General features: G+C 45.3%; 1 protein-coding gene across 2 annotated transcripts in view; it reads left to right on the top strand.

Moving 5' to 3' along the window:
- The first annotated feature begins 7,335 nt into the window (after positions 1-7,335).
- Positions 7,336-27,070, top strand: part of RFX8 (regulatory factor X8) — a 57,403-nt gene continuing 37,668 nt past the window's right edge. The window contains exons 1-4 of one of the 2 annotated variants that reach the window (XM_040994141.1): positions 7,336-7,409; positions 14,670-14,793; positions 17,030-17,091; positions 19,871-19,948. In XM_040994141.1, coding sequence (XP_040850075.1) covers positions 7,336-7,409; positions 14,670-14,793; positions 17,030-17,091; positions 19,871-19,948 — 338 coding nt within the window. Of the gene's footprint in view, positions 7,410-14,669; positions 14,794-17,029; positions 17,092-19,870; positions 19,949-27,070 lie in introns of those variants that run through there. The other variant, XM_040994142.1, reaches the window with a different exon arrangement.

Genomic DNA, 27,070 nt, shown 5'->3' with positions numbered 1-27,070 from the left:
GGGATGGATCCAAACAAAAACACCAACCCCCCACTTCTGGAAGCAGAAACTACTGCATTAAAGCAAAAAGTGCAAGAAGTGGTCCCTCTGTGAAGCATGAAACTCCATTTTCTATCGCCTCTTCTAAGATGATATTCCTCCTTTTTCAACCATTCAACAGATGCTTATTCGGAATCTACCAGCATCGGCCCCAGTGTGTCCTAGTGTGCATCACCCTTAGGGAGCTCACTTCAGAGACAAAGGAGAACAAAACACACAGACTATTACAGCCCAGTCTGCACGGTGCTTTGACAGGTGAGCCCCCGGGGTGCATGAGGGCACTGCGGAGCCTCCACCTTAACTGGCTGAAGAACAGAGGGTCCCTGGGCAAACTTGGGCCAACGGACATCAAGTTGAAGTCAGCTGGTCAGCACTTAGTCCTAAGAGAAGATGAGAGGTGATCTGGAGATTTCAAACAAAAATAGCACTTTGTGCAAAGACACTGTGGCATGAATGTTCATTTCCTAAGGAACTGTAAATTCTGTGCTTTGGGAAGGCTGGAGAAGGAGTTGCTCAAGTCTGATTGATTTCCGTGTGAATATCTGAAACCATAAGCCTACTCCCTATGTAGAAGCAGGAAAACGATCCCTCCAGTGTGTGCCCGTAGCACTGTATTAGTTTGTACTAACACTAGGATCCAGAGTGTGTTGAAATGCGGATGACAGTAAAAATGTAGCTAGCTCATGTATTTCACTGCAATAGCAAATGACAGCTTTATGGTTTTCAGTAAACTGCTAAACTTTTTGAGGACTCTGCAACTTTATAAAACAACAGGAATACTGGACCCAGTGTGGTAGCCTAGTGGCTGAAGTCCTCGCCTTGCATGCCCCAGGATACCATATGGGCACCAGTTCATACACCAGCTGTCCCACTTCCCATCCAGCTCTCTGCTTGTGGCTTGGCAAAGCAGTTGAGGACAGTCCAAAGCCTTGGAAACCTGCACCCATGTGGGAGACCAGGAAGAAGCTGCTGACACTTAGCTTCGGATTGGTTCAGCTCTGACACTTAGCTTCGGATTGGTTCAGCTCTGACCGTAGCAGCCACTTGGGTAGTGAAAGAGTGGATGGAAGATCTTTCTCTTTGTTTCTCCTTCTCTCTATAAATCTGATTTTCCAATAAAAAATTGTAAAAGTCTTTTAAAAAACAGGAATACTAACTGCATGTTAATGGACAGGAAAATGATGTTTTATGAACCAATAAAATGATAATAATTGTAGTATATTTTGGATATAGTTTGACTGTTCCCCAGGGTTTTGTGTGTGGAAGTTTAATCCCTATAGTTGAGGTAGTAGCATCAGTGGAAATGTAGACTATGATATGGAGAGGTAGGGTCTTTGAGGAATGATTAGAGTTAGAGAAGGTCATTGGGATGGAGGTCCCACAACTTAATCCTTGTGGTTTTGTAAGCAGAGGGAGGGAGACCCACAAACACAAGTGCTCTCTGTGTCTTGTACGTGATGCTCAGAGCACCTCAAATCTCTGCCAACAAGGAGACGATGCAGTGCACAACCCTTACCCAGAACCATAGGTCAAAATCAATTTCTTTCCTTTATACAGTGACCTGCCTCAGGTATTTCATTATAGTAACAAAGAATATCCTACGATACACCATTGTTATCACCATCCTAATCCCCTTCATCATCATAAGGCCGGTCACTCTTCCTAATTGACTGCACAATGAGAGATGGGAAAGAAAGACAAAGTGAAAGGAAGTGGACAGGAGTAGGTGGCTGACCCCAGAACCCCAGAGCACCCCGAACCCCCACTCCAGAGACCCTTCACAAAGCAAATCCTGCCTGAAGAGTGAAGAGGAAGTTGCAGGAGTGTTTGGTCACAAAAAGGAAGTGGCCACATATATATTAGGCAAACGAACTGGTTTTTTTTTTTTTGAAGCAAGTCTCTGAAGCTGTTTTATGATTCAGCATATTTTTGATGAGTTATGATCAGTCATTATAAAGTTATAAGCACACTCTTGATAAAAAAAAAATTTCCGGAGCAAGGAAATCCTACATTGCTAAGGGTATTCGGGTTTCATAGAGTTTTTCAATGAACTAAAACATGAGTTCCAGTGCTGACCAAGAGACAAACCAACAAAAATGTATTTGCGTCATACCCAAATACTGAATGTGTGAGACATGGCTAAATGCATTTTTAACTGTGTGTGTCACCCCTCCTTGGGTAGAACCCTCCCGGGACTATTTTTCTATTACTAATAACACAATACCACAGCCTGAGTAGGTTTTTATGAAAAGTTGATTTTGCCTGTCAGTTCTGGTTCAAGGCCAAGGGGCTGCATGTGGCACATTGAGCCATTTATTAGAGCCCCAATCACAACCTAATGGTCCCACCTCTTAATAGATCACAATGGGAATGGAATTTCAGTATCAACTTTGAAGAGAACAGTCATATCCAAGCAGAGTCAAATCCAAATTTAGGAACACCTGCCTTCAATCACATACACAGTGACACAGCAGGAAGGTTATAGCTGACTCCTTCCCCCAAGTCTCACAGGTCACAGCCATAGGCAGAGGCACTGCTCCCATGAAGAAGCGGAGGTATATTCATGCTGCAGGTGTATGTTAAGGAGGACATTTGTGGGGGATAGAAAAAAGAGAGAAAAGAAAATCACTTCAGGACTTCTTTTCTACCCTGTAAAATGAGTCTACTCTACCGGATTCCCAAACACATGTGTAAGACCTTGCAGAGGCACTATCTATTCTGCAAGAGCTAGGAGTTGGGGGAGCTACCTACAGGCTGTTTATGTGTAAGCTACATGTGAAACACGCATGAATTTTCTGTTTAGACTTGAGTCCCAAACCTAAGATATCTCCTTGTGCCTGTGCAAATATTCCAAAATCTTTTTAAATTCCAAAATTAGAAGTGCCAGGATTTCAGATAAGGCATTCCCAGCTTGCGTTTGCATCTTGGAGTGGCTGTAGAGAATTAACAACTCGTCATCAAGTGTATCTTCACAAAGCTGGCTTTATTTTCATCTTCCAACATCTAATGGGGATGTTTTCTTTTGTCTCCAGCAAAGTTCACAGGACAACGTTCTTTGTAACACACCCTCCTGGCTTCTCTGCTGGGAGGATTCTGTTTGGTAATTAGCAGAAAGTGCATCACATGACCAACTGGAAAGGGGGTCTGCCCTCTGTTAACAAGACACATCCAGTGCGTATTTTGCTTGGAGCTGCTTTCATGAAATCCATCGCAGGCTGAGAGTACTACCATACCAGGAAAGTGTTCCATGCAGAATGGCAGGGTGCAGGCAGCTGTTCATGCTTGTTGGTTTGTTTGCCAAAGAATAAGACTCTGAGAAAAGATGAAGGATCCTCACACCAAAAACTCAGCTAATGCTACCATCTAAAACCACTGGTTCATAAAGTAACAATAATAAGTCCCTCATGTCCTTAAACACTCCTAGAATAGCACTTACACGGATCCAAAAATAGTTGCTTTAGTGAGCCTTTCTCTCATTCTTCTGCAACATTATCTAACAAAGTAGGGCAAGAGTTATGATTTTGGCATATAGTCGTGATTTTGGAAAAGTCCCCATCTGGCTGCCTGCCTAGTTTACAGGATGCTTTAATGAGATGACTTACGAAATTCCTATAGATCCGCTGAAAACAAAGCACTTTTCATTTTGTTTTTGTTTGGTTTTCTGACTTCCAGAAAAATCCCACTTTTAATATAACAATTTGCAAGCATTCTGTGAAGAGGGCTGTTCCTTTCCATTCCACGCATTCTCTGAGTTCCTTTACAGATAATTCTGTTTGTTATGCTGCACGGATCCAACTTTCCATGTGACCTCGGCAACAAGGCCAACAGGAAAACTGGCTGGGGCAAAACAACCTCCACAGCAATGGGAAACCCGTCTCCCCCAAGGTACCCCAAGTGGTGGCTTTCAGACCAAGACATGGCAGAGCTGTGCTTTGTGGAGAGCCAGGCTTTCCTGTTACAACGCATTCTCACAAAGTTTGTGTTACCACTGATTTCAACGATGCAAAGGCAAACGCACACCAAGGACAACTGTGACACATGACCATGGTTTGGAATCTCGCCAAGGGCATCATTTTGCTCCAGCGTAGTTTGAAATTCTCCCCGTAGCTTCCAGATCATTTAAAGCCCAATGATCCTAGGAAAAATTTCCTCCAGGCTAAAATGTGACACACAAGCGCGCGCGCACACACACACACACACACACACACACAGCTGTCTGCCCTCTGTAACGCTCTGAGCAGCCACCAGCTCCCCTGCACATTCTTGATCCAAGGCCTTGCATATGCTCATTAGCTTTATTTCAAAAACATCCATTGCCTGAAGACACCTGAGTACCTCCATAGAAAGGGGATAATTGCAAGAACGAAATGAAATTAAGCACCCGGGATCAGAGATGGTTTTGTGTAAGGATAAGGTACAGCTGGTGCCCCTTTAGAAGGCGAAATGAGACTTAATTGGATCATCCAGAAACCAATTAGACTGAAGTAGGCAAACGAAGACACTGTTTAACTAAAAGAGCTCTATTCTTCCGTAGGAGGGGAAAAGCTTTGTGGGTATAAACTGTGACAGGAAATTGAAGTTCTTGTTGATAAAAACATTGAGATGCATTTTCCTCGTACTGGTATTAGATATTAAAGATGATGAGCCTGGCATTACAGGGGGACTGCTCTCAGGCAAGCGAGAGCAGGTGTGCATGGTTTTGGCTTTCCTCATCAGAGAGTACCTCTGCTGGGTCAGTTCTGTTAGGTCAGTTGCGATTAAACATTCTTTTGAAGAAAATGGATTTTATACCTAATTCCACTTAACAAACTTTGTGGTTATGCACTCAGCTCAAATTAAAGCCGAATTATACAGCTGGTAAAAGAGTCATGTGCAGAAGTAAATGTTCTTTGCACATGCAGCAAATTACAAAGGCATAAGCTGGGAATACATCTTCTAAGAGTATTATTGAAAGACCATATCTCCGAGCTATAAGACTCAGAGCTGCATCCTTATGATGGCTGCTCAAATTAGGGATACCACCTGTCACCACCAATAGACACAATTAACAGTCCCTTTGAGTGTAGGGTGTGAAATTGATCTCCTGGACTCACTTCTAGAGTCTTCCAACCAATAGGCCTCAATAGCTTTGGGCTAAGATGAGGTAATGCTTGCATTTCATGGCATCTAACATTTGATGTAGTAACTGGCAGAGGTCATGGTGTCACTGTTGTATCCCCAAAGTCTTGTATTTCAAAATGGTCTGATGCTGATTGTTGCTCCATAGAGTGCAAATATTCCATAGCTAACAGCAATATGCTGAGACTTGAAATAACGTCATGCAGGCTCTTTCAGGATTGTTTGCCATCTCTGAGCACCTAAGTGGGCATCCTGGGAAGCTTCCCAGATGGAAGGACACAAGGAATGGAAAAGAACCTTAGTCTCAGCCGCCACAGTCACTGGGAAAGACCCACCTGCTCCCTGCAGCAGACCCAGAAAGCAAGCGCTCAAGGCAGAGTCCCGCTCCCAGGCAGCAGGGACTGGGCACTTCTAGAGGCAGGCAGAGAGGGCAGCTCCCTGGAGGTGAGCTGCCTGCAGCCCCAGCATTGCACTTCATCTCCCTCTCTCCCTGCTGGTTCTGCACTGCAGTTGGCACTCAGCTGTACCCATGTGGCATTCTGTTGACAGCACCCTTGAAACAAGTGCCCCCAACCTCCCACCCTTACAGAGTCATGGAGGATTCCCTTGAGGTGCAAGGCGAGGTAGCGTGTGTCACAGTCTCCCATCTTTTACAGGCTGAATAACATCCCCTGGTGTGTACTTGTCCCATGTGGCTTATCCATTCAGTCTTCCATGAACACTTGGCTTGTTTCCACCGTTTGGCTGTTAGGAATAACACGGCTATGAAAACGGGAGTTCACATTTGTTCAAATCCTTGCTTTCAGCTCATTTGGACATTCACCCTGAAGTGGGATTACGGTGATTTTGCTTGTTTTTGATGGGCTGTCCATGCTCTTTTCTCCAGCAGCGACACTGTTTTCTTTTCCCACCAGCAGTGAACCGAAGTTCCAATTTCTCCCCATCCTCATCAATACTCAATATCTTCTCTTTCCACTAACGGCCACTCCAGTGGGTATTTTTTTTACGTGTTTTATGTTTCTTTACTGACAATGACCTGGAATATTTATCTTTTTCATTTGCGTACCTCTCTTGGAGCAATGTCTGTTCACGCTCCTTGCCCTTTTTTTTTTAAATAGGGCTGTTTTCTTGCTGTTGAGTTGCCAAATATGTTTTTAATCAAGATTGGGAAATCTAGAGGAGGAGACTTGTAAGCAGGCAGCAGCCACATGACTAAGCATTCAGTATGCTGTCTGCCTTTCAAGTTAGTATCCCTTGTCCCCCCCCCCCACACACACACCCCACTACCCCACATAATCCCTCACAGAGGAAATGAAGGTGGGGAAGAGAGGAGAGTTCAACAATTGGCAGCTCCTGCTCTTGAGCCACTGATGGCTGGAACCTGGCAGTACATTTTGTCCGTTACTCTGGAATGGCAGTTCTCAATGGGAGCTGCATGGAGGGGTCACCTGGGGCCAGCCCCATGCCAGAATTCTGGGTTCCATGTTCAGTGGTTCCTTTTTTAACAGCTTTAACACATATTATTTATTTTTATTAAAAAGGCAAATCAGATTTACAAAGAGAAAAGACAGGGAGAAAGATCTTGCAACTGTTGGTTCACTCCCCAAATGGCCGCAGATCTGAAGCCAGAACCCAGGAGTCAGGAGCTTCTTCTGGGTCTCCTACACGGGTGTAGGGTCGGTCCTAAGGCCTTGGGTCATCCTCTACTGCTTTCCCAGGTCACACACAGGGAACTGGATGGGAAGCAGAGCAGCTAGGACACAAACCGGAGCCCATATGAGGTCCTGGCACTTACAGGCGCAGGATTAGTCCATTGAGCCATTGTGTCGGCAGGAAGCAGTAGTTTTCAAAACGTTCCAAGTAGGTACAGTATACCATCAGGATTGAGGTCTTTCAAGGAACCTCGTACCTGTAGTGAAAGACGTTGGTTTTGGTTAGTGACTTCCTTGTGTGTCGGTGCCAAGTGTGAGGACGCCAGCTCCTATTTCTTGCAATCCTCTGATCCAGTAGATCGGACCCTCGCCCGTCTTGCAGGTGCAGCAGTCCTTCCGTCTACCAGGCTGCCGCGCGCCGCCAGCCTCGGGGTGGGGGACCGCGCGCTCAGCTCTAAAGTAAACAGCGAGCAGCGGCGGCCGCCCGACGGGTGCAGCCCCGCCGGCTCCCCGCCCGGCCGGAGCCATGGCAGAGGGCGCGTCGGCCTCCCCATCCGCGGTGGGCAGCAGCAGGGGCCTGCACAGCGCCATCATCCAGTGGTGAGCGGCAGGGACGCGTGCCCAAGGGAGCCGAGTTTCCAGGGAGGGACCCAAGGGGGAAGCGGACGCTGCAGCCCTAGAAGAGGAGACAGAGGCGGGGCGAGGACGCGAGGAATGCTCCGTCCCACCGCTGCTGCGTCCAGGACCGGCCAAAGCCAAGTGCGAGGCCCTGGACGGTCCTTTGCTGCTAGCACTAGCGCCTTTTGGTGCTGTTCACACACAACACGCACTCACACCCGCTCACCAGGCCTCCCGATTGGGACACAAGGATGACAGCTCTGGCTTTACCCTCCTTGTGGACCACACTGGCTACCTGTCAGAGAGAGAGAGAGAGAGAGAGAGAGAGAGAGAGAGAGAGAGAGGACAGAGAGAGAGAGGAGAGAGAGAGAGGAGAGAGAGAGAGAGAGAGAGAGAGAGAGAGAAACACCTGGGTGTGGGACCCGCCGAGGAGGAGATCCAGAGAGGGTGTTTTGTAACTTAAAGCAATTTTTACCTTTAACAATACATTCCACAGCGTTTGAGAAATTCACTTTGGGCCATTTAAATAGAAGCGGGGTGAGGCTTGAGGGGGTTGAAAGAAAAATACTCCTAGCCTTGGGATACTGGAATGCACGGCTTGCTGCCTTTCAGAAATAGGAAAGTAATTGAAACTACCCCCCCCCACACACACACACAGGACCTTGGTGCTATAAGGCGAATATAACTTATATATCAGAAAATTTGGGATTTTGGGTGTTTTTTTTCTTTTTTGTAAGTTTCAAGGACTATTTCTCAGAATTTTCTGAAAAGCGCATCTAAGTGAAATAGAAAAATGAAAGATGCATTTGTGATTCTACCCACCCCCCAAAGCTTCCACTGCCTCCAGAAGAAGGGACTTGATGTGTCTTCTCTCACATGGGAGAACAATAAAATCCCAAAACTTGGTGTTGAAGAGAGCTGCATTCTGCTTTCTGTTACGCCCCCAGACCCCTCCGCAGAAACCAAGAACCTTGTTCGGCTTCTTTCAGGTCACCACTCGGTAACCTGAAGTTTCTGGAGCTTGATTCGGAAGCAGGGCAAACGAGGCCCCTAAACAGTGCCTCACATGTTGTACTCCAGCAGGTCCCTAGTCCGCAACTTCCTTCCCTTACCTCATCTAGCTGAATTCCAGGAGTGGGACAGCCAGCCTTGAGATTGTAGTCCGATAAGGCTTTGCCATCTGGCATTATCTCCAGGGGTTTCATTTAGGGGAATTTAGGGGAATTCTGGATCAAGGCAGGGGAATTCCAAACCCAGGGCCAGAAGCCCCAAGCCCACTTGGCCAGCATAACCATTCTCTGAAGGACACAGCATTGCTGACCAGCCAGGCACTCAGACACGAACTGAATTTCCAACTGGACACTGAATCCAGCCAGCTCCAAGTAACGTGGCCACAGACCAAGCTGTGGCAGTCTGTGATGGTTGATTTCCCCCAGTCCTGTTTCTTCCTTGCAGCTGGCTTAAAAAGCCCAAAGCTCTCTGCTTCAAAAGGATGGCAGTTCTTGAGATGAAAGTCAGTTACCGCCCCCCATCACTAACTAGATTAAACTTGTCTCTTTCTGTTCCCTCGGACTTTGTCCTTATTATTTGATTTGGCACCAGGGACAGGGACAGAGCCCTCAGCAGCATGATGAAAGATGCTAAAATACCTGAGCACCCTCCTAGGGTCACACGTGAACTGTCAGAATGGAGTTGCATGTGACTCAAGTGGCCCTATGTGGCTTCAGGTGGGAACCAGAAGCTATTGGGATGGTGTGGACCGTTTTAGAAGGAAACCCTCCTAACTCATGCCCTACGCCCTGAAATTGACTTCTGCAAGTCCCTGACCCACAGCACAGTGCTGTTCAAGTTGAAGGGTAGGTAAGAGAGGTGAACACAGCAGTGTTTCACTGTGGAAATCACTTTCATTTAGGACCAGTCTGTGTGGTGGGGTGCTGGACAGATTATTGGCACCAGTTGTACCATTGTCATTAAAAGCACAGCTGCTCGGGAGCAGTGCCATGCACAGTAAGGCCAAGCCTCTGCCTGTGGAGCCAGTGTAACATATGGGCACTGGTTCATGTCCCAGCTGTTCTACTTCCGATCCAGCTCCTTGCTAATGGCCTGGGAAAGCAGCCAAGGATGGCTCAGGTCCTTGGGCCCTTTTACCTAAGTGGGAGACCCAGAAGAAGCTCCTGGCTCTTGCCTTTCAATGACCCGTCCAATTCTGATCATTGCAGCCATTTGGGTAGTGAACCACTGTATGAAAGATCTCTCTTTGTCTCTCTTCTCTGTGTAACTGCCTCCCAAATCAAGATCAAATAATCCTTAAGAGAGAATAACATTGCCCCAAAACTTGTCATCCAAAGCCTAGTGTCCTGAGATTACCAGAGGCCCAGGAAGAGCAAGGCACCCAGAGGAACAACATGGGGCAATGGCAGGTGTCAGGATGCTTGGAGACACAGGAGTGTGCTGAGGTTTCTGAGTGAAAGCCCATTGCCCTGTGCAACAAAAGCACTGCTTTGCTGTTTTCTGGTTAGGTCCCTACATGTCTTAGAGACAACAGCATAAACTGGGAACTGGCCAGTGGGAGAATAGAAGTATCAGCAGGTTTCTGTTGGAGGGCCAGAAGGACCACCTAACAGAGAGAGAAGCTGTCAGGCCCCTGGGAGGCGTGAAGAAAGGAAGGACAGAGCTCTAACTTCACTTGTTAAGCTGCAGACCCAGCAGGCCTGGCTGGTTTCCGGCAAACCCTAAGCATTGTCTGATCCCTTAGCCATAGAGTGAATACCTATTTCCTGTGTGTAGATATGACTTTCTTCAATTTGCATAGCTTCTGTTGAAATTAATCAAATGCAAATTTAAATTTCGAAGGTACACAGTTCAGGGTAGTTTCAGGTCAAGCTGAATCTCATTCCCAGCATGAGAGGGCTCAGAGGCCTACTGTGTCTAAGTATCTGAAGTTGCCACTCATTGAATTGTCCATCAGTCAAAATAAGGAGAGGTTGTTGAAGCTCCTCAGGATCTCTGCCACGCATCTTGTCACACAGCAGGACTCTTGGAGATCTGATCCACTTCAAATTTGGGCAGGAGTTACAATCTTATGTAACCAAAGGACTTTTAGGTGGCATCTCACTCGGCAGTAGTTGTGCCTGCACATTCCCACATTCCACCTGTCATTGTAGCAGGTGAATTTGAAGGTCAGGTTCACCTACAGCAGATGCTCTTGGCTGCCCGTCTGCCAACAGCTACAACTTTGTTTAAATACAATCTTTTGGTCATAGATGTAAAGATGATCATGTGTGCTTGCAGTGTAAAAGGAACATCATATACTTGTTTCCTCATCATAAAAACTCCTTGGTATCTCAGAGCCAGAACTTAAACTTGGAGCTAAGAGCTTCAGAACCATGGATAATAGTCATGGCCATCACTTCTGGGGTGTGGAGACTAAAAGCTGAAGCAGCTACTGTCCCTTGTTTCTTTGGTTTGATAAACAGAGAGAGAGAAAGAGAGGAAAACTGAGAAGTTCCATCCATTGGCTCAGTTCCTAAATATTCCCAACAGCTGGTACAGGGTGAAGCTGAAACCAGCAGCTGGACACTCAATCCACATCTCCCACATGGATGATAGGGACCCCTCTACCTGAGCCATCAGCGCCGCATTAGCTGGAAGGTAAAATTGGAAGGGCAGCCAGGACGTTTGCCCAGCACTCTGAACGTGGGATGACAGCATCCCAACTGCTAGGCTGAACGAGCAGCCTGTAGCCACTGCTTCAGGGGCAGGGAAATGTTACCCTGCACAGAGACACCCTCCATTTGTTAAGGACTGCTGACCACGGTCAGTTTGGGGGATGTGACTGGGAATTTCAGGAAAATGATCTAAGGCAGATGGTCAGAATGCAGTGACTCTCTTGGAGCGTGAGGATCAAAGCGGAAACACAAGCTCCATCCAGAAGGCAGCCCTTTCTTCCTGGGCATGCCACAGGTCTCACCCTCCTCCCCGCTCCTCCTCCCTTCCTTCTCCTGCCCCTCCCTTCTCCTCCCCCTTCCTCCTGCCCCATATTGTCCTGTCCCTCCTCCTCATCCCTTTCCTCCTCCCGCTCCTCCTGTCTCTCCCTTCCTTCTCCTCTCTTCCTCCCCTCCTCCTCCACAGTATTACTTGTTTGGTGGTAGACCACAGTCTGTCCACCAGACAGCAATCACTCCACTGCTCTTCCTCTCGTCCTCCTCCTTCCCTGCTTTTCCCCCTCTCCTCCTCTGGTCCTTCTCCTCCCCCCCACCCCCACAGTACTAATTGGCCTTGCTTATTTGGTGGTAGACAACAATCTGTCCACCAGACAACAATCACTCCTGCACTCTCCTCCTCCTCGCCCCACCCGCTTCATGGTACTAGTTGGCCTTACTTGTCCACCAGACAATCACAAGAAAGAATTATTAGAAGGAAATTGAAAACTCATTTTAGAGAATTAGTGATTTACATAATCATTCCTAAGGTGACATTTTTGCAATTGACTCTGTAGGAACTGTGAACGAACAGAAGTGCGTTTGAGTAGGAGGCATACCACATTTTGCCACAACTCCATGAAGCTTAGCTGCTTCGAGAGCTTTTCCTGATTAACAAGTGTTATCTTAACAAAAGAAATAAAAATATCACCTCTCCTCCACTCCTCCACCCCACCAATAAAAATCACCCTATACTCAACCGTGAACCAAATAATTGGTGCAGTAGCAGCTGGTTTTAAATCATGAGAAGCATCTGAACTACCCAGTTGGGGGCCCATAGTGATGCTCCTAAAAAGAGATGGACCCTTCAGGAGAGGGCTCGGATGGAGGGTTCTAAGCCACTGGAGTTGTGCCCTTCGAAGGCAGTTCTTGGTTGATCTCCTGAGTTCTCACAAGAGGGTTACTCTAAGAGCCTAAACTTGGGTCTGTCCCCATGCACTTCATTTCCTTACTTACCATGGAATCCCTCCTAGGTGCACATTACGTCATAGACTAAGAGATCTTCAGAACCTACATCAAGCTATTTGGGCATTAAGCCTCCAAAACTGTGAGCTAGATGAGCCTCTATTTTCTTTGTAATTATCTTATCTCAGGCATTTTGTTATGCCAACAAAAATCTGGTAGTACAAATAACATTCTGCCCCAAATTTAAGTCTGCCCAAAACCTTGGACTGTAAGCTTCTTCTGAAATACAGTCTTTGCACATTGAATAAAGTGGATTGGGATGGACGCTAAGCCAACCCACTGGTGTCCTTTTAAGAATATGCACAGGTGCAGCACACAGGGAGAAGGCCAGGTACACATACAGGCAGGGACTGGAGAGTTGCATCCGCAAGCCAAATAATGCCAGGGATTCCAGACAACCCCCGGAAGTGAGGGAAAAGGCATGGAACAGATTCCTCAGAGCCTCTGCCTTAACCTTGACTTTGGCCTGTTAGTGTTCAGAGAAAATAGATTTCTGCTGTTTCCTAAACCACCTGACCTATGGTAACTTCTTAGCTTAAGAGACACGGGGCCAGAGATCCCCCTGCCTTTTATGTTGATTTTCATTTGTTTCTGGAAAGCCACCAATGGTTACAGTTGTGACTGTGGTCTTTAGTTTTCAAGGAAAGTTAACTTTAGGCCTCCATAGGCCTGATCCTAGAATATAAACTGTGCATAACCAATAAGGAGATGTCTATCATCTACAGATTTCCAGTTCAAAACGTGTACTTAGTATAAAAATTGTGCTGGGTTTTTCTGTGCACAGTTGTCAGTGTCTATAGGGGATTGGTTCTGGGCCCACCTCCCTGCCTGAGCAAAATCTTAGGTGCTCAAGTGCTACACACAACTGCTTGGGTTCCTGGATGGAGTTTCTGTCTTTCTGACTTTGACCCTAGCTAAGCTCTGGCCGTTGCAGACATTTGAGGAGTAAACCAGTGAATGGGAGCTCTTAGTCTATCCCGCTGCCTCTCAAAATTTTTAAACATTTAAATAGCACGAGAAAAAAAAAAAAACTCACATTTTGTCTCCAAGCAGGGAGCACAAGGAAGGTTGTGATCAGCAATCACTGGACAGTTTGTGACCCTGTCACCTTCGCTGCTTTCCCTCATGCTCACACAGTGCTACTGGGATTCAGACCTGGCTGTCCTCACAGGCTGGGCTGTGATGTATGAGCTGCAAGCCCAACTCCCTCCCAACTACATTACCAAGGAATCTCCACCTGTCTCAGGGCTGGGATCATCTAGGCAGCAGAAGATCCCACCTTGAGCAGAGCCCGAAAGCACTGCAGGTCACACTCCCAAAGGCTGTTTTCACTCTGTTTCTAGCAGGAAATAAAGGAGAACAACCTTGTCCAACCACTGTATCTCTAGTGTCTAGCGCTTTAGATCTTGTTACAATCCAAAGAGTCAAAATGCAGTGACTTGGCTTACACTGTATGGATCTAAGAACCACATAAGCTCTTGCTTCAGAGATATGGGAAAAGAGGGAGAAAGTGCTGTAAAACCTGCTCTGAGGTCACAGGCAAATGAAATGGGGATGCTGCAGCCACCTGCAGAGGTGTTGGATTGCCCTAGAGTATTGGTCTTCATCTTGCCAAATGAATAGTTATCCAATTCATAGTTCGGTCAGTCTTGGCTACAACCAAAATGTGTGAAGCAGCATAAGAATTATAACCTGCCCCCAAACAAACAAAACCAGTAACTTCTTATGTTGATACCTCCAAACACTCAGAATCAATGTATTTAACACTGACCTGAGTCCAAACAAGTATGTGACCATTTTCAAGTAATAAATCATATCTCTTTTTAAAGTTTATTGATTTGAAAGGTAAAGTGACCCAGCATGGGATCCTTCATTCATGTGTTCACTTCCTAAATGCCCTCAACAGCCAATGCTAAACCATACAGAAATCAGGAGCCAGGAACTCCATCTGGGTCTCCCACATGAGTAGGAAGAGCCCAGGAGCTTGAACCATCATCCTTTGTCTCTCAGGGACTTCATAAACAGGAAGCTGGGTCAGGAGCAGAAGAGGGACTTGATCCCAGGGACTCCGGTATGGCATGCCAGCATCCTAAGTGATGGTTTCATCTGCATACCACAGCATCTGTCCCAAAGGTACAATACTGATGCTAGCTCTGAGCCTTTGTGAAACACCATTGAATAAGTTAGACATCTTTCATTGAGTTGGATTCCACACATAAAGCTGACTATTGATTTTGCTGGAATGCCTTGTTTTAGAAAAACACGTCAATTTCCTCTTGCTTGTCCTCTTCCCCAGGTTGGTGGACAACTTCTGCATCTGCGAGGGGTGCAGCGTGCCTCGCTGTCTCATGTATGAAATTTACATGGAGACCTGTGGGCAGAACACTCAGAACCAAATCAACCCAGCAACGTTTGGGAAGGTAGGTTGTAAGGACAAACAGTACTGAGTGAAAAAAAACAAGGTGCACTTCTGCGTCACTTAACAACCAATGTGTTCTGAGAAATGTGTTGCTGTGCAAATATCAGAATATTTAGACTAAGGCAGCTGTGACATCACTAAGTGACATCCTCTAATGGAACTGTCACCCTAGGGTTGTATCCCTAAAAGTTTCTGAATTAAAAGATGAGTTTATTTTACTGCAAAAAAAATTAAATCCATACAAAGAATCTTCAAAGATTTCAGGAAAGATACGGGAAATCTATGCTATCACCTGGTGCAGGACCGTAATTGAGGAAATCCTGAACTAGATCTGGGTCTGATGAGTTCTCACTGCCTTCAGTTTGGGAAACCAACCAAATGGCCAACACCCTTCTATGCACTGAAACTCCATTCTGGTGGCCACTTTCCTTTGCCTCTGCTTTAAAGTAGTGATCAAGAAGGATGAGGACTGGCATGGCACCCAAGGGAACATGAACTGTGTTGGCTTGTGGACATTCTCACAATCTTCTAGGAACCAGGTATGCTGGGCCATTATTCTGGCATAGGAATACCAGGATTGTGCCGAGAACTCATCAGCTCCCAAGGGTTTTCTCTGAAGGTACAGATCTACATTCACAAACACCATTGCAAGATTCATTTTTGCATTTTGCATTCACTTTTGCATTCATCAGCTGTTGTATGCCCTACATTGTTTTAGTCATTGAAGATTCAAAAGTGAACAAAATTAGAAATCCTACATTTACAAACCAATTTCCCTGTTGTCAGCCTGACCTGACTCAAACAGTGTCATGTTAAAGCCAAGACAGTAACTGATTGTGAAACCAAACGATTTAATGCAGAGGTGCATCGGACGCGAATGATGGGTCAGAATATTGCATTATCCAATGGTAGGTGGGGGTGGTGCTTCTAGGAAACCATTCTCTCGGTACATAGAAACAGAGCAAGGCTTTCCAAACAGGTGTGAAAACGCCCTACCAGACTGTTAATACCTGCCCCTTGTCATTTTCATCACTTAGAATGATGGAAGCATCATCAAAAGCTTTACTGAGTTTGGTATTCCAACCTATTCTTATTTTTCATCTATCTACCTTTCAGCTTCTCTTTGGGAAGCAACTGACTTCAGCTAGATGTGTCTGGGTCCCCTAGGAGTCCCACTTCTTTTTCTAAGGTAGCAAAAATCCAACAAAACAAACAAACAAAAAACCCCTCAGTTTCTATGCCTTTTAAGTACCTTTTACAATAAGGATTGTTTCATGACCAGGATAGTCTCACTTTAGATATTCCAAAGGAAAAAACTAACCAGGGACCGCAGAGTGTGACAAAGGACATTTTAAAAGGACTTCACAGCTTAGAATTTGTTCCCCAAGAGGCCAAGATGGAGACTTTCAACTCTCATTGGGAATTTGTCTGATGAAAGGGCCAGTTCAGTTGCAGTGGTATTTATTGGGAAGGGACCCTCACTTGCCAAATTTGTGACCACATGGAAAGAGAAGGGGGAGAGAGGAAGGATATGACCGCAAAACGTGTTTACAGGAGAAAACAACCAAATACCCAATTCTCACTTCCTCCATCCTCCCCTGGGAGTGAGGCTGATTTCACCGAGTTCCTGTGCAGATGTTGGAATATTTCTTGCTCTTTTTGTCAGCACCGGGCATTTGATGGGTAAGGTTCATTTCTGGTACAAATAATATCTTACCTGGTACAGAGAATTTCCAGAAGGCTAACTTCCTCTTTTCAAATAACATTTACTGATTTTTTTTATGATTGTAAAAGAAATGCATCCTCACTGTTGGAAATGTGGAAACTAGAGAAAAGTGTGTAAAAAGAAGGGAACAAATAGGGTTGCCTCATTGTCCACTTGATACTGCCACACGAGTGTGCACGCATGTGCAGTCAGGCAAAAACTATGTATGAATTTCAACTTTTTTGCCTCAAAATTATATTTTAATGCCACTTTTCACCAACTATCTGAAGTACTTCCATCCAGAGATTTTGAACCAAAAACCAATTGGAATGACAATGTTTTAGTGGCAGTTTCCTGTGGTAGTATATTTTTTTCTTCAGATTGGTATGATTTTTCCTGAAATGTCATCTACATTTATTTTATTTATAGTCATAAAAGAGGAATTAGAATTTGAACATCGCTAGGGCAGCAAGACTGGACCCTTACGTCTAACTTCTCCAATAACAGCCTTAATTCTGATTTATTCTTTCAGCTTGTGCGCTTCGTGTTTCCTGATCTTGGCACCCGAAGACTGGGCACAAGAGGAAGTGCCAGGTAGGCTTCTAATTGATTTTAAGTGTTAAAATTTATTTTAATGGTCAAAAGAAAGGGAAAAACAAAATGAATCACACAAAAAAAATGCGAAACAAACTAGAAAGAACAGCTGTTACTGAAGGGTGCTCATGATTCAAGTTGAATTCTTGTGCCTGAAATCCTTCAGATGGTGCTGAAAACAAGTATTGCTCTCTGTTTTCTTAGGAATTGTGTAAAAGTAAAAACCTTAGGGCAGGCAGAGAATTAGACATGACAGCCTGGGGGAGGAGCTACAAGTCTGTACTCCAGAAGTGAAGCCACCGACCTGCTCTCCACCTGGGGCCCACCCAAGACGAGTTATGGTTAAAGTGTTCTGATAAAATGAAAACTGCCGAGCCAGAAGAATCTAGCCATGGCACATGCGCAATAAGGCCCCGTATGACACTGGGGTGAGTCATCTTCATTATATGATCATCATAATTAATATTGAGGTTTTGCTCTCCCAACTGCCCGCTCCGTGCTCCAGTCCCAGTGGGCATTCCTAATATGTACTGGAAGCCCCGAGTGCAAAGAGCTCGAGGGATGCAACGTCCAGATGTCCACCACAAATCCAGTCATGAGATTCACAGGCACATTGCCAGTCAGTACCACTCACACTTCAGGAATAAAATCCCCACTCAGGAAAGCAATAGCCAAGTGTCCTCTCTACTGGCTCTTTACTCTCTTAGAATGTCCTTTAATGAACTTCATTTTACCAGCCCTACTTTCATCATGCTGAGCTATAATTCACTGCTCCAACCATGAGAAGGAAACTAGTCAGGTTGCTCACTGTCAGTGGCAACTACAACCTACTTTTTTCCATTTCAACACCTTAAAAGTCTAGACATGCAAGTGTCTAACTGTTTAAGTATTTAGACAAGTGTACACATAGAATAATGAAGCTGTTTTCATTCTCCTAAAGGTTCTAATATCATTGTATTAGAATATTGCCATTATATTCAGAAGGCTAAGTCCCAAGGTTATATTTTTAACTCAAAAGGAAATTCCAGTGCGAACATTTCTTTGTGTCATGCTTGTCACTCATTTACTATTGCTATTGTTTGTTTTAAATCAAAATGGAAAGTCAACAAGAAAGGACTGAAGCTAATTACAAGAGGGGCCAGCCACCCATGAAGGAATTAAAGGCAGAGGAAGAGTTTGCCAACCCTAACAATGGGCAACAATTAACTTGAAAAAAAAAATCATTAGCTTGCCCTGCAAGCAAGGAGCCAGTCACTGACAGTGGAGTTGTGGGAAAAGGGTGGAAGTGGGAAACAAAGAGCCAGGCAGCTAAGGCTTCATTCCTGGTCTCACTAGGGAGCAAAGGCAGTGAATCTGGATCTTACAGCTGAGATCAACTCATGTGCGGACTTCCGGTTGGTTCACCAGGCATGTGACTTTCCTGGGATTGGTCAGTGATTGAGGCCAGCATGTTTCTTTTAGAATGACGAAGGCGAACTCCAGTGAGTCCAGGGAGAACAGTAGCTTGAGTGCTGATTTGTGTCATTGGGGCTTGATGTTTCTGGAAAACATCTTAACTGAAGTCTGTACACCAGCATGTCAGGGGTGAGAACTTAGTGCTAAGGCCTGCGATTCTCTACTGATGAAATCTTGCAAAGCTCTCAGAATAGAGGCCAGTACTGAGATGTTAAGTAGGTTAACCACAGGGGCAGTTATGTCACTCCCTAACTTAATGAGGTCACCTTTAGAGAACAGTGATAGGGTTAAGGAAGAAACCCTGGCAGTCAATGACATCTACACTGGAAGGGCTGTCCTAGGGTTGGGGCCTGCCCACTGGCTCAACAGAAGAGAACCAGGCTTGTGCTGCCAAGACAGATCTTTGGGTTCCCTCCTGGGTTCCCAGGAACCTGAATTCGGTTCCAATGGCGAGAACCTTAATGTTGCTCCACTTAGCTCTGGGTGGCATTTAGGATTAGGGCATGCAAAGCTGGGAAAGCAGAGTAGTTAATATGTGTTTATACAGATGCCCTTCAAGTAATGATGGGCTGCATCATTGCTTGCACTGCACTGTGGCATGATGCTGGCTGCCCCCTCTCGGAGCCGACTGGGAGCTGCACTCACTCTGCCACCCAGCAGTGCAAGATTGAGAAATACTACACTAACCCTGGAAGAGATCCACCTTCTGAACTGGTCAGGATTCTTAGTGGGTGTGCATCACTTTCACACTGTGGCAATACTGAAAAACTGTCAGGCACATCATCTGAGAAGGGGTCACCTGTAGGATGAAGTTATATCTCTACCCAATAGCTTGGAGGGGCTGAATGGCTGATTTGGTTTTTGTCATAAATGGAGTTAATGATGTAAAACTCCAAAATCGCCAAGTCTTTGCTACCTAACCTCTTCTGTGTCTTCCATGAAGCATGTCAGTAGGTTAACATTTTTTTTATTGGTTTACTGATTTACTTGAAAGGCAGACTTATAAAAAAGGAGTGAGAAATGGATAGAGAGATCTTCCACCTCTGATGGCTGACTTCCTAAATGGCACAAAAGGCTGAGCCAGGATAAAGCCAGGAGCCTGGAGCTCCATCCAGATCTCCCACATGGGTGGCGGGGGTCCAAGCATCTAAGCTGGCTGCTGCTGCTTTCCTAGGGGCATTAGCAAGGAGTTGAACTGGAAGCCAGCTCGTGAGTTGCTGCTCACATGGGATGCCAGCTTCACAGGCGGGTGGCTTAGCCGCCTGCACAGTGCTGGCCCCTCGGTTTATATAATTTTTAAGACAACATTTTTTTTTCCTTTCAGGTATCATTATGATGGAATCTGTATCAAGAAAACTTCTTTCTTCTATGCCCAATATTGTTATCTTTTGGGTGAAAAAAGGTATCACAAGTTAGTATCTATCGTTCAGATCCTTTGGTCACAGGCTGCAAGCCCGGGTTAGAACTATTTATATTTTAGTTTTATTGCAAAATGACTTTGTTGCTGTTCTCCCTTTAAATCTTCTTTTTCATAATGTACAAAATATCAGATTTAAAAATTTTTATTTGAAAGGCAGAGTGAATAAGAGAGAGAGACAGAGAGTGGAAGAAAGAGAACTCTACTACGGTTCATTCCCCAAATACCCACAAAAGTTAGGGGTGCACAAGCTGAAGCTTAGAACCCAGAATTCCATTCAGGTCTCCCCATGTGGTTAGCAGGAACTTGGGTGTTTGGCTTTCCAGGTTGTGAATTAGCAAAGAGCTGCACTGGAAGCAAAGGGGGTACACTGATATGGGAGACAGAGACCCAAGTGGCTGTTTAACCTGCTGGGTCGTGGTGCCTGGCTCTAGGTCTTCCTGGAAGATGGAGATACATAGCCCATTAATCCGTTTCTGACCAGCATGCCTTTGTTAGTCCCTGGCAATTTCATAAACCAAAGAAACCTATTGGTTTCCTTGGATACTTTGCATCCACATGGCCAAAGCCATTCTTCACTGACTGCGTCTTTATTTTTCTCAATCTCTTTGCCAAGTGTGCCACAACGGATCACTTCTTTCAAGAAACTTCCTCTAGCCCTCATGACTCTGTGTCATCCAGTTTTCCTCCGCAGTGGCAGTGATTCTTCCTCTGTCCCCTTCCCATTCTCCAAGTGCAAGCATTTTCCAAGATCTAATCTCTTTTTGTCTTTTTATTATTATTATTATTTTATGATAAAGTTCCAAGATCTAATCTTGATCATCCCATTACACTTCCTACTGTCTGATGCCAAGATGCCCCAGCCTTTTTTATCTTTCTCCATGGCCTCCCTTGGTGAGGGTAAACAACTTTCATCATTATCCTGGACTTGGTCCCCTTGGCTCCTAGCGGATGCTTTCTGACCATCTCGAGAGACATTTCCATTCTGATGACCCACTGGCACCTCCCACTTAGGATTTGGGAATCCTTTCCAATCATCTTCTCAGTTCTCTCTCCTTCCTGTCAGTCTGTGATGCCAGCTACTAGAATCCACACAAGGCCACCCCAAGCTGCCTCTGACTCCTTTGGGGGTGGTACCTTGTGTGGATTCTAGCTATGAATTCTTTCTTTTCATTCCTCCTGACTCACTCTTGGTATTTCCTTAATGCCCTGTCATCTTATATTGAGATTCCCTCCATAAATCCTTATGGCTTCCCTCTTCTCAACCTCCCTCCACTATAAACAAAGCAATCAGATCCAAAAGCTTTTAATCTTGCCTTTTCAATGCCACTTTTTGCTCAAAAATACTCAAGTCTTTGCTCTTCCCATTTAGCCAGAGAACACCAGCTGGATGATTGTTACCAGCCCAGCTCCTCCCTGCTCCCTTTCCACGCACATTGCCCATTTCTCCCCAAAACAAACCTTTATTTCAGCTTCATGTACCGTTCTCTGAATATGATGAAGGCACCTTTGCCAGTGGTACCATCATTGTTCACTCCATAATGTTGCTGCCACTTCTAATTGAAGCCTCTATATTGTCATTCCTTCTTCTTTCTAATTGAGCCCTACCCATTCCCTCTGACACCCCAGGCACCTCCTGCTTTCTGGAATCATCTCCAACAATGCTAGCCCCTGTAATGGCTCCCCTCTCCATGTCCGCATGCTCTCTACACAGCCAGCATTGATGCTTAATTCGTAATCTGCAAGGAGTTGGATCAGAAGGGCAACATTTGAACCAGTACCCATAGGTGATGCCTGAGTTGCAAATGATAGCTTAACCTGCACAGTGCCAGCTCCCAGACCCATTGTTAAAGCATACAATAGGAAACTTTCAGGAAAAGAATGAGGAAATATAACAGAATGATGTTGAGTTTGGGACAACAGGGAAAACTCATCAAATGCAACCTGCAAGAAGAGCAGTGTGATATCCATGTGCAAGCATGAGCTTCCTGCTGTCAGAGTAGAGTGTATGTGGCACTAGTAGGAAGTGAAGCTGTAAGTCAAGTGCAGCCTTGACTACCAGGCAGGGACTCAGGGTTGGTTGTCTATCCATCCTTTGGGTTTCCATTAGGGAACAGTATGGAATGGTCATTGAAGCCTCCAAGGGCGGAAACCATGGCAGTTTTGTTGTAGTTGTTGTTTGCTTGTTTCTCTCCTATGGCTTGAACGTGTGTCTCTCCTGAATTCATGCTGAAATTTAATCCTGAATGCAACAGTACTGAGAGATGAATCCTATATGAGATGACTAGTTCAGCAGGGCTTTGTGCACATGAATGGAATCAGCAACTTTGTCAAAGTGACTTTTAGAAAAGTACTGCCTTCCATCCCACCTCTTCTTACATATGCAGCCACGGCATTTATCCATTTGCGTTCTGTCTTCCACCATGTCAGAACACAGCAACAAGTGGTAGAACAGAAGCAAAGAGCAAGCTTTCACTAGACCCAGAACCTTCTAGTGCCATAACCTTGGATTTGCAGTCTCTAGAATGGCAAGACCCAGCCTAAGATATTGTGTTACTGCTGCAGAAACATATCAAAATATATTCCCAGAGTAGTCACTTAGCTGTTGAAGAACTGAAAACCAGAAATGCAGAACAAGAATGGATTAGGAAGGTTGATGGGTCTGGAGGAGGGTTCAGGGCTGCTGCTCTCATTCAGATGTGTACCTGGACTAAAAGGAGGCAGATATGGCCAGAACTCATACACACGAAGTCCTCAGCACCCCAGCGGTTAGTTGAGTCATTGTCCTTGGGAAGGAACAGTGATGACTCAGCCAAACCTGTCCCACTGAAACCTCAGACTCAACCTCAAATGAAGTCATTATACTGTGCTTGGAGCCAGCTCTTCCTCTTACAGCTCTTACTCATCCCTTAGTCACCAAGACAGAAAGCTTCCAGCAACAACAACAACGGAGACAAGAGCAGAGGGAGCAGCCATGATGACAGATGAACTTCAGTTGCTATTAGACACTTCATGTGTGCCAGTGTGTCTCCTCTCCCATGCTGACCTGTGCACTCTTGAAAGGCTGGACCTAGAGCCTACATTTCTTTGTTTGCCCCAGAGCCCAAAGCCATGAGTCAGTTCACAGACAATCTTGAAAGCTCTGCACATCCCAGGCGAACCAGGCAGGCACTCTGCAGGAGCAGGAGGCCATAAGGGTCCCCGAGTTCTCTGTGTCCATTTTGAATATCACAGAGAGGATGGTTAGAACTGGTCTTTGTGGGCAAACAGAATAGCCTTTATCAGCAGTGGAGAAGAGGGCTAAGGAGCTGGATTCCCTTGGCTTATTTTTGGGATAAAACCCCACAGCAGGCACCTGTCATTTGGCTCTGTGCTCTGCAAATACTTAATGCTTGACAACTTTCAAGTCATTATCAATTAAAGAACATTTTAAAGCATGAAGACTTGACTGTAACTCCTTTATCAATGACACATTTCCTGAAATATGGAAGATATATTTTAAAAGGCAGAAATATAAAAGTGATATATTAGTAATTAGCAAATTATACTGACAAAAACAATGAGCCAGCGTTATGGCATAGTAGATATAGCTACAGCCTGCAATGCCGGCCTTCCATATGGACGCCAGTTCGGATCCTGGCTGCTCCACTTTCAATCCAGCTCCCTGCTAACTGCCTGGGAAAAGCAGCAGATGGTTCAAGCATTTGGGCCCCTTCCACCACACAAGAAACTCACATGAAGCTCCTGGCTTTGGCCTGGTACACTGCTGACCATTGTGTCATCTGGAGAATGAGCTAGTAGATGAAAGATAATCTCTTTCTCTACCTCTCCATCTCTGTAATTCTCACTTTCAAATAACAAATGAATCTTTTTTAAAAAAAAAAGTTCACTATACAATATATTTTATATTAGCATAAGGACTAAGGACTTGTTGTAACACCTTTCACTAAAGAATTAAGGCTCAAAATTTCTGTTTAAAGTTCATCTTTCTGCCTTTGAGTTAACAAAAACTCTCCAAATCACTCTTCATTGACTTATTCATGCATTCACCAAATATTTGAGTTCCCACAGGAAGTCAAGCCTTGTTCTGGCTACTAGTCGTATTGAGGCAGTAAGCAGGATAAACAAGCCCTCTCAGCTTACCAAGTTTTAATTATAAGAAAGACAGTTTGAAAAAAGGAACAGTAGCAAACTATGACCTGGAAATTATGAAGTGGAGTTGTGAGAAAGACTCTCTGAAATCTAATCTGGACAAAAATGTAAATAAAAGGCCCAAGCAAGCAAAGATGCTGGACCAGGCAGAAAAAAAAGAGCAAGTATAGAGGACCTGGGGCAGGGATGAATTCTAAGAATTCCAACGAAGTCTGAGAGGGTCCTGATTGATGAGCAAGCGAGTAGGAGGTGAGGGACCTGAACAGGAGACAAGAGGGATGCAGGGGCAGCAGCAGATTTTTGCAGAAGCCCTGGGAGAGATGGGTCATTTGAGCTCTTGGAGACTCAGCATCATGAAACACTCCATGTGGGTAAGAGAGGAGAGGGATGTGTAAGCCACCTGTCTGCTTGGCTCTCCCACTACTGAGCTGTTTGATTAGGGGCAAGTCTCTCAACCTGTCATGTCTCAGTTTCCTTGCCTATCAAATAAAGAAAGAATGCTGTCTCCTTCTGGCTGTGAAGGCTGAATGCATCAACACACACACACACACACACACACACACTGCTTTGAACAGCATCTGGCACAGTAAATACTCCGTGCAACTCTTAAACCTTTTGTCCTCAACTTTGATGCCTTCCTTTTATCATACCTGCCTGCTTTTCTTGATGTTTGGCGATGACTTTTAATGCAGTTATTGCATTTTTTCAGTCCTATAATTTCCATCTGGTCCTTCTCTATGACTTTTCCTTTTTGGCTGAGGTTTTCTATTTTTCTTTTGTTTCCAAAAAGTTTATAATTACTTGTTGGAACATTTTTAAAAAGTAATTTGTGTAAATAAATCCTTGTCACATAAATCCAACATCTGATTCATCTTAGTGTGGGTATCAGTTGATTTTTCCTTTCTCATTCAAATCGTGGTTTGTCTGGATTTATGGATTAGGGGTTAGCTTCAACTGTGTCCTGCATATTTTGGCTGTGTGAGGAGACTCTTGATCCTTTTTAAACCTTCTATTTTAGTGAAAAGGCAGTTGCCCTGTTTAGGCTTAGCGTGTAGATTCTGGTCTACCTTCATGGGCTCTTAGTTTTCAGAACAGCTTACTTTTCAGAGCCCTGGCCTGCTCTTCTGCTGCTTCCTTGTTCTGGCTCTGCTGGGACCTCTGATTCATTCCTGGCAGTGCCCTGTGGAGGCTGAACACATGCACCTGAGTCCACCAAAGTGGCTGGACCTAAGTGTCCAGATGAATTTAGGTGTAGACAGAGAGACACCAGGTTCTGCTCTGCCCCTTCAGTGCTCAAGTGTGGGCAGGCCTGGAGTTGACTACTGCCCAGGATGGTCATCAGCCTGCCCATTGGTAACCTGTGGGAGTGTGTGAGGAACTATGTGTTCAGCCCACCTGGGCTTTGAATCTACTGATGCGGACAGATTGGGTTGCCAGCCCATGCCTTGGCTATAGTTTGAGGGGGTAGCACCATCCCCTACTGGGTTTCTGTTGACCTCGCTTCCTTTGCTAGACTTTCAGCCAGAGAATATAGGCCTTCATGCATGTTGGACATTCTGGGTTTAAGGATTTTCTGATGATTGGTCCACGGGGTAAATGGGAAATAAAAACACCAAGAATTAAGCACATTAGCTATTCTTGTGGTCTCCAACTGGTCTGCCTTCTTCTTTCCAACTTTCAAAGTTCTTTTTATCATTTTCTGTTGACCAACATCCAAATGTTTGGCTTATTAGCAGATCAGAGCAAGGAAGAGTAAAGCCAGCCTATCACACTTCCTGCACATGATGTTAGGTCAATGTTAGTTGTGTGGGGAATGCTAATGTATGTGATTATACCTAACAGGCTAAAACATGTTGGTGGTGACTTCTGGTTAAGACAGGATGGCAGCTATAGATCCATATCTCCCTCCCCCTTCACTCAGTATAACTAAATCTTGCAGCTCATATATGGGGCAACCAAAGGAAAACTGAAGGATGGTAAGAAGAAAGAGACCCAGGCTGGGACTGCAAAACTGCAACCTAGCACAGCAGCAAGGCAGACTGCACTGCCCTACACTCCTAGGCCCAGACTCAAAGCCATCCAGCCACAGCCCAGCAGGAGAAGGCAACCCAGGTGGATGAATCCTTCCTGTGCTCCTCTAACCATGTTAGGGCATGAGAGTGGCGGATGGCACCAAGAAGACTTGCAAAACAATGAATATCTGGAGATGAACATCCCTGGGTCGGTGACAGTCCGCTCCATGAACGATAGTAAGGAGTGTAAGTCTGGCAAGCGAAACCCAGCTCCAGCAGACTTCTTGTCCTCTTTGTCCCACAGCCCACGAGTTCGGCCCTCACTCCCAGAGGCAGCTGGGAACATCAGCATAAGTGCCCCCCAGGACCCTGGGATGGCGTCAGGTGGCTGTCCTCCGTCCCAGGGTAGGGAGACGGTTGGGAGGCTGGTGTGGCTTCTCCCCTTATCTCCTTGCTTCCCTTAGACACAGGAAGGGGGGAAAAAGAATGTGGAAATAATGGTTTCACCCACCTTCCTGTAGCCCTTAACCCTTTGCATCATAATCAACTATATAAAAATCATCAAAAATGAAAATAATTATCTTAAAAAAAAGAAGTGCCCCCAAGAAATCTAGCTGACTAAGTCTTTCTTAGAAAAATAAAAAAGTGCATTTGTTTTCAAAAGCAAAGAGAAAAATAGAGAGATACAGATCTCTTTTCTGTTGCTTCACTTCCCAAATACCTGCAGCAGGCAGGACCAGGCCTAGGCCTGGGCCAAGGCCAAGAACCCAAACTAGATATCCCATGTGGGTTGTAGGAATCCAGCTAGCAGAGCTGTCATCTACTGCCTCCCAGGGCCTTACTGAGAGGAAACTGGGATCAGGACTCAGAGGCAGGGATCAGATCCAAGTACTCTGATGTGAGATTCAAGCAGCTTAGGCACTAGGCCAAATGATGCTGTCAC

This window comes from Ochotona curzoniae, unplaced genomic scaffold (assembly GCF_017591425.1).
Source record: "Ochotona curzoniae isolate NIBS_2020 unplaced genomic scaffold, NIBS_Ocur_1.0 contig_883, whole genome shotgun sequence".
Taxonomy (NCBI): Eukaryota; Metazoa; Chordata; class Mammalia; order Lagomorpha; family Ochotonidae; genus Ochotona; species Ochotona curzoniae.
This window is presented reverse-complemented; position numbering and strand designations above follow the sequence as displayed.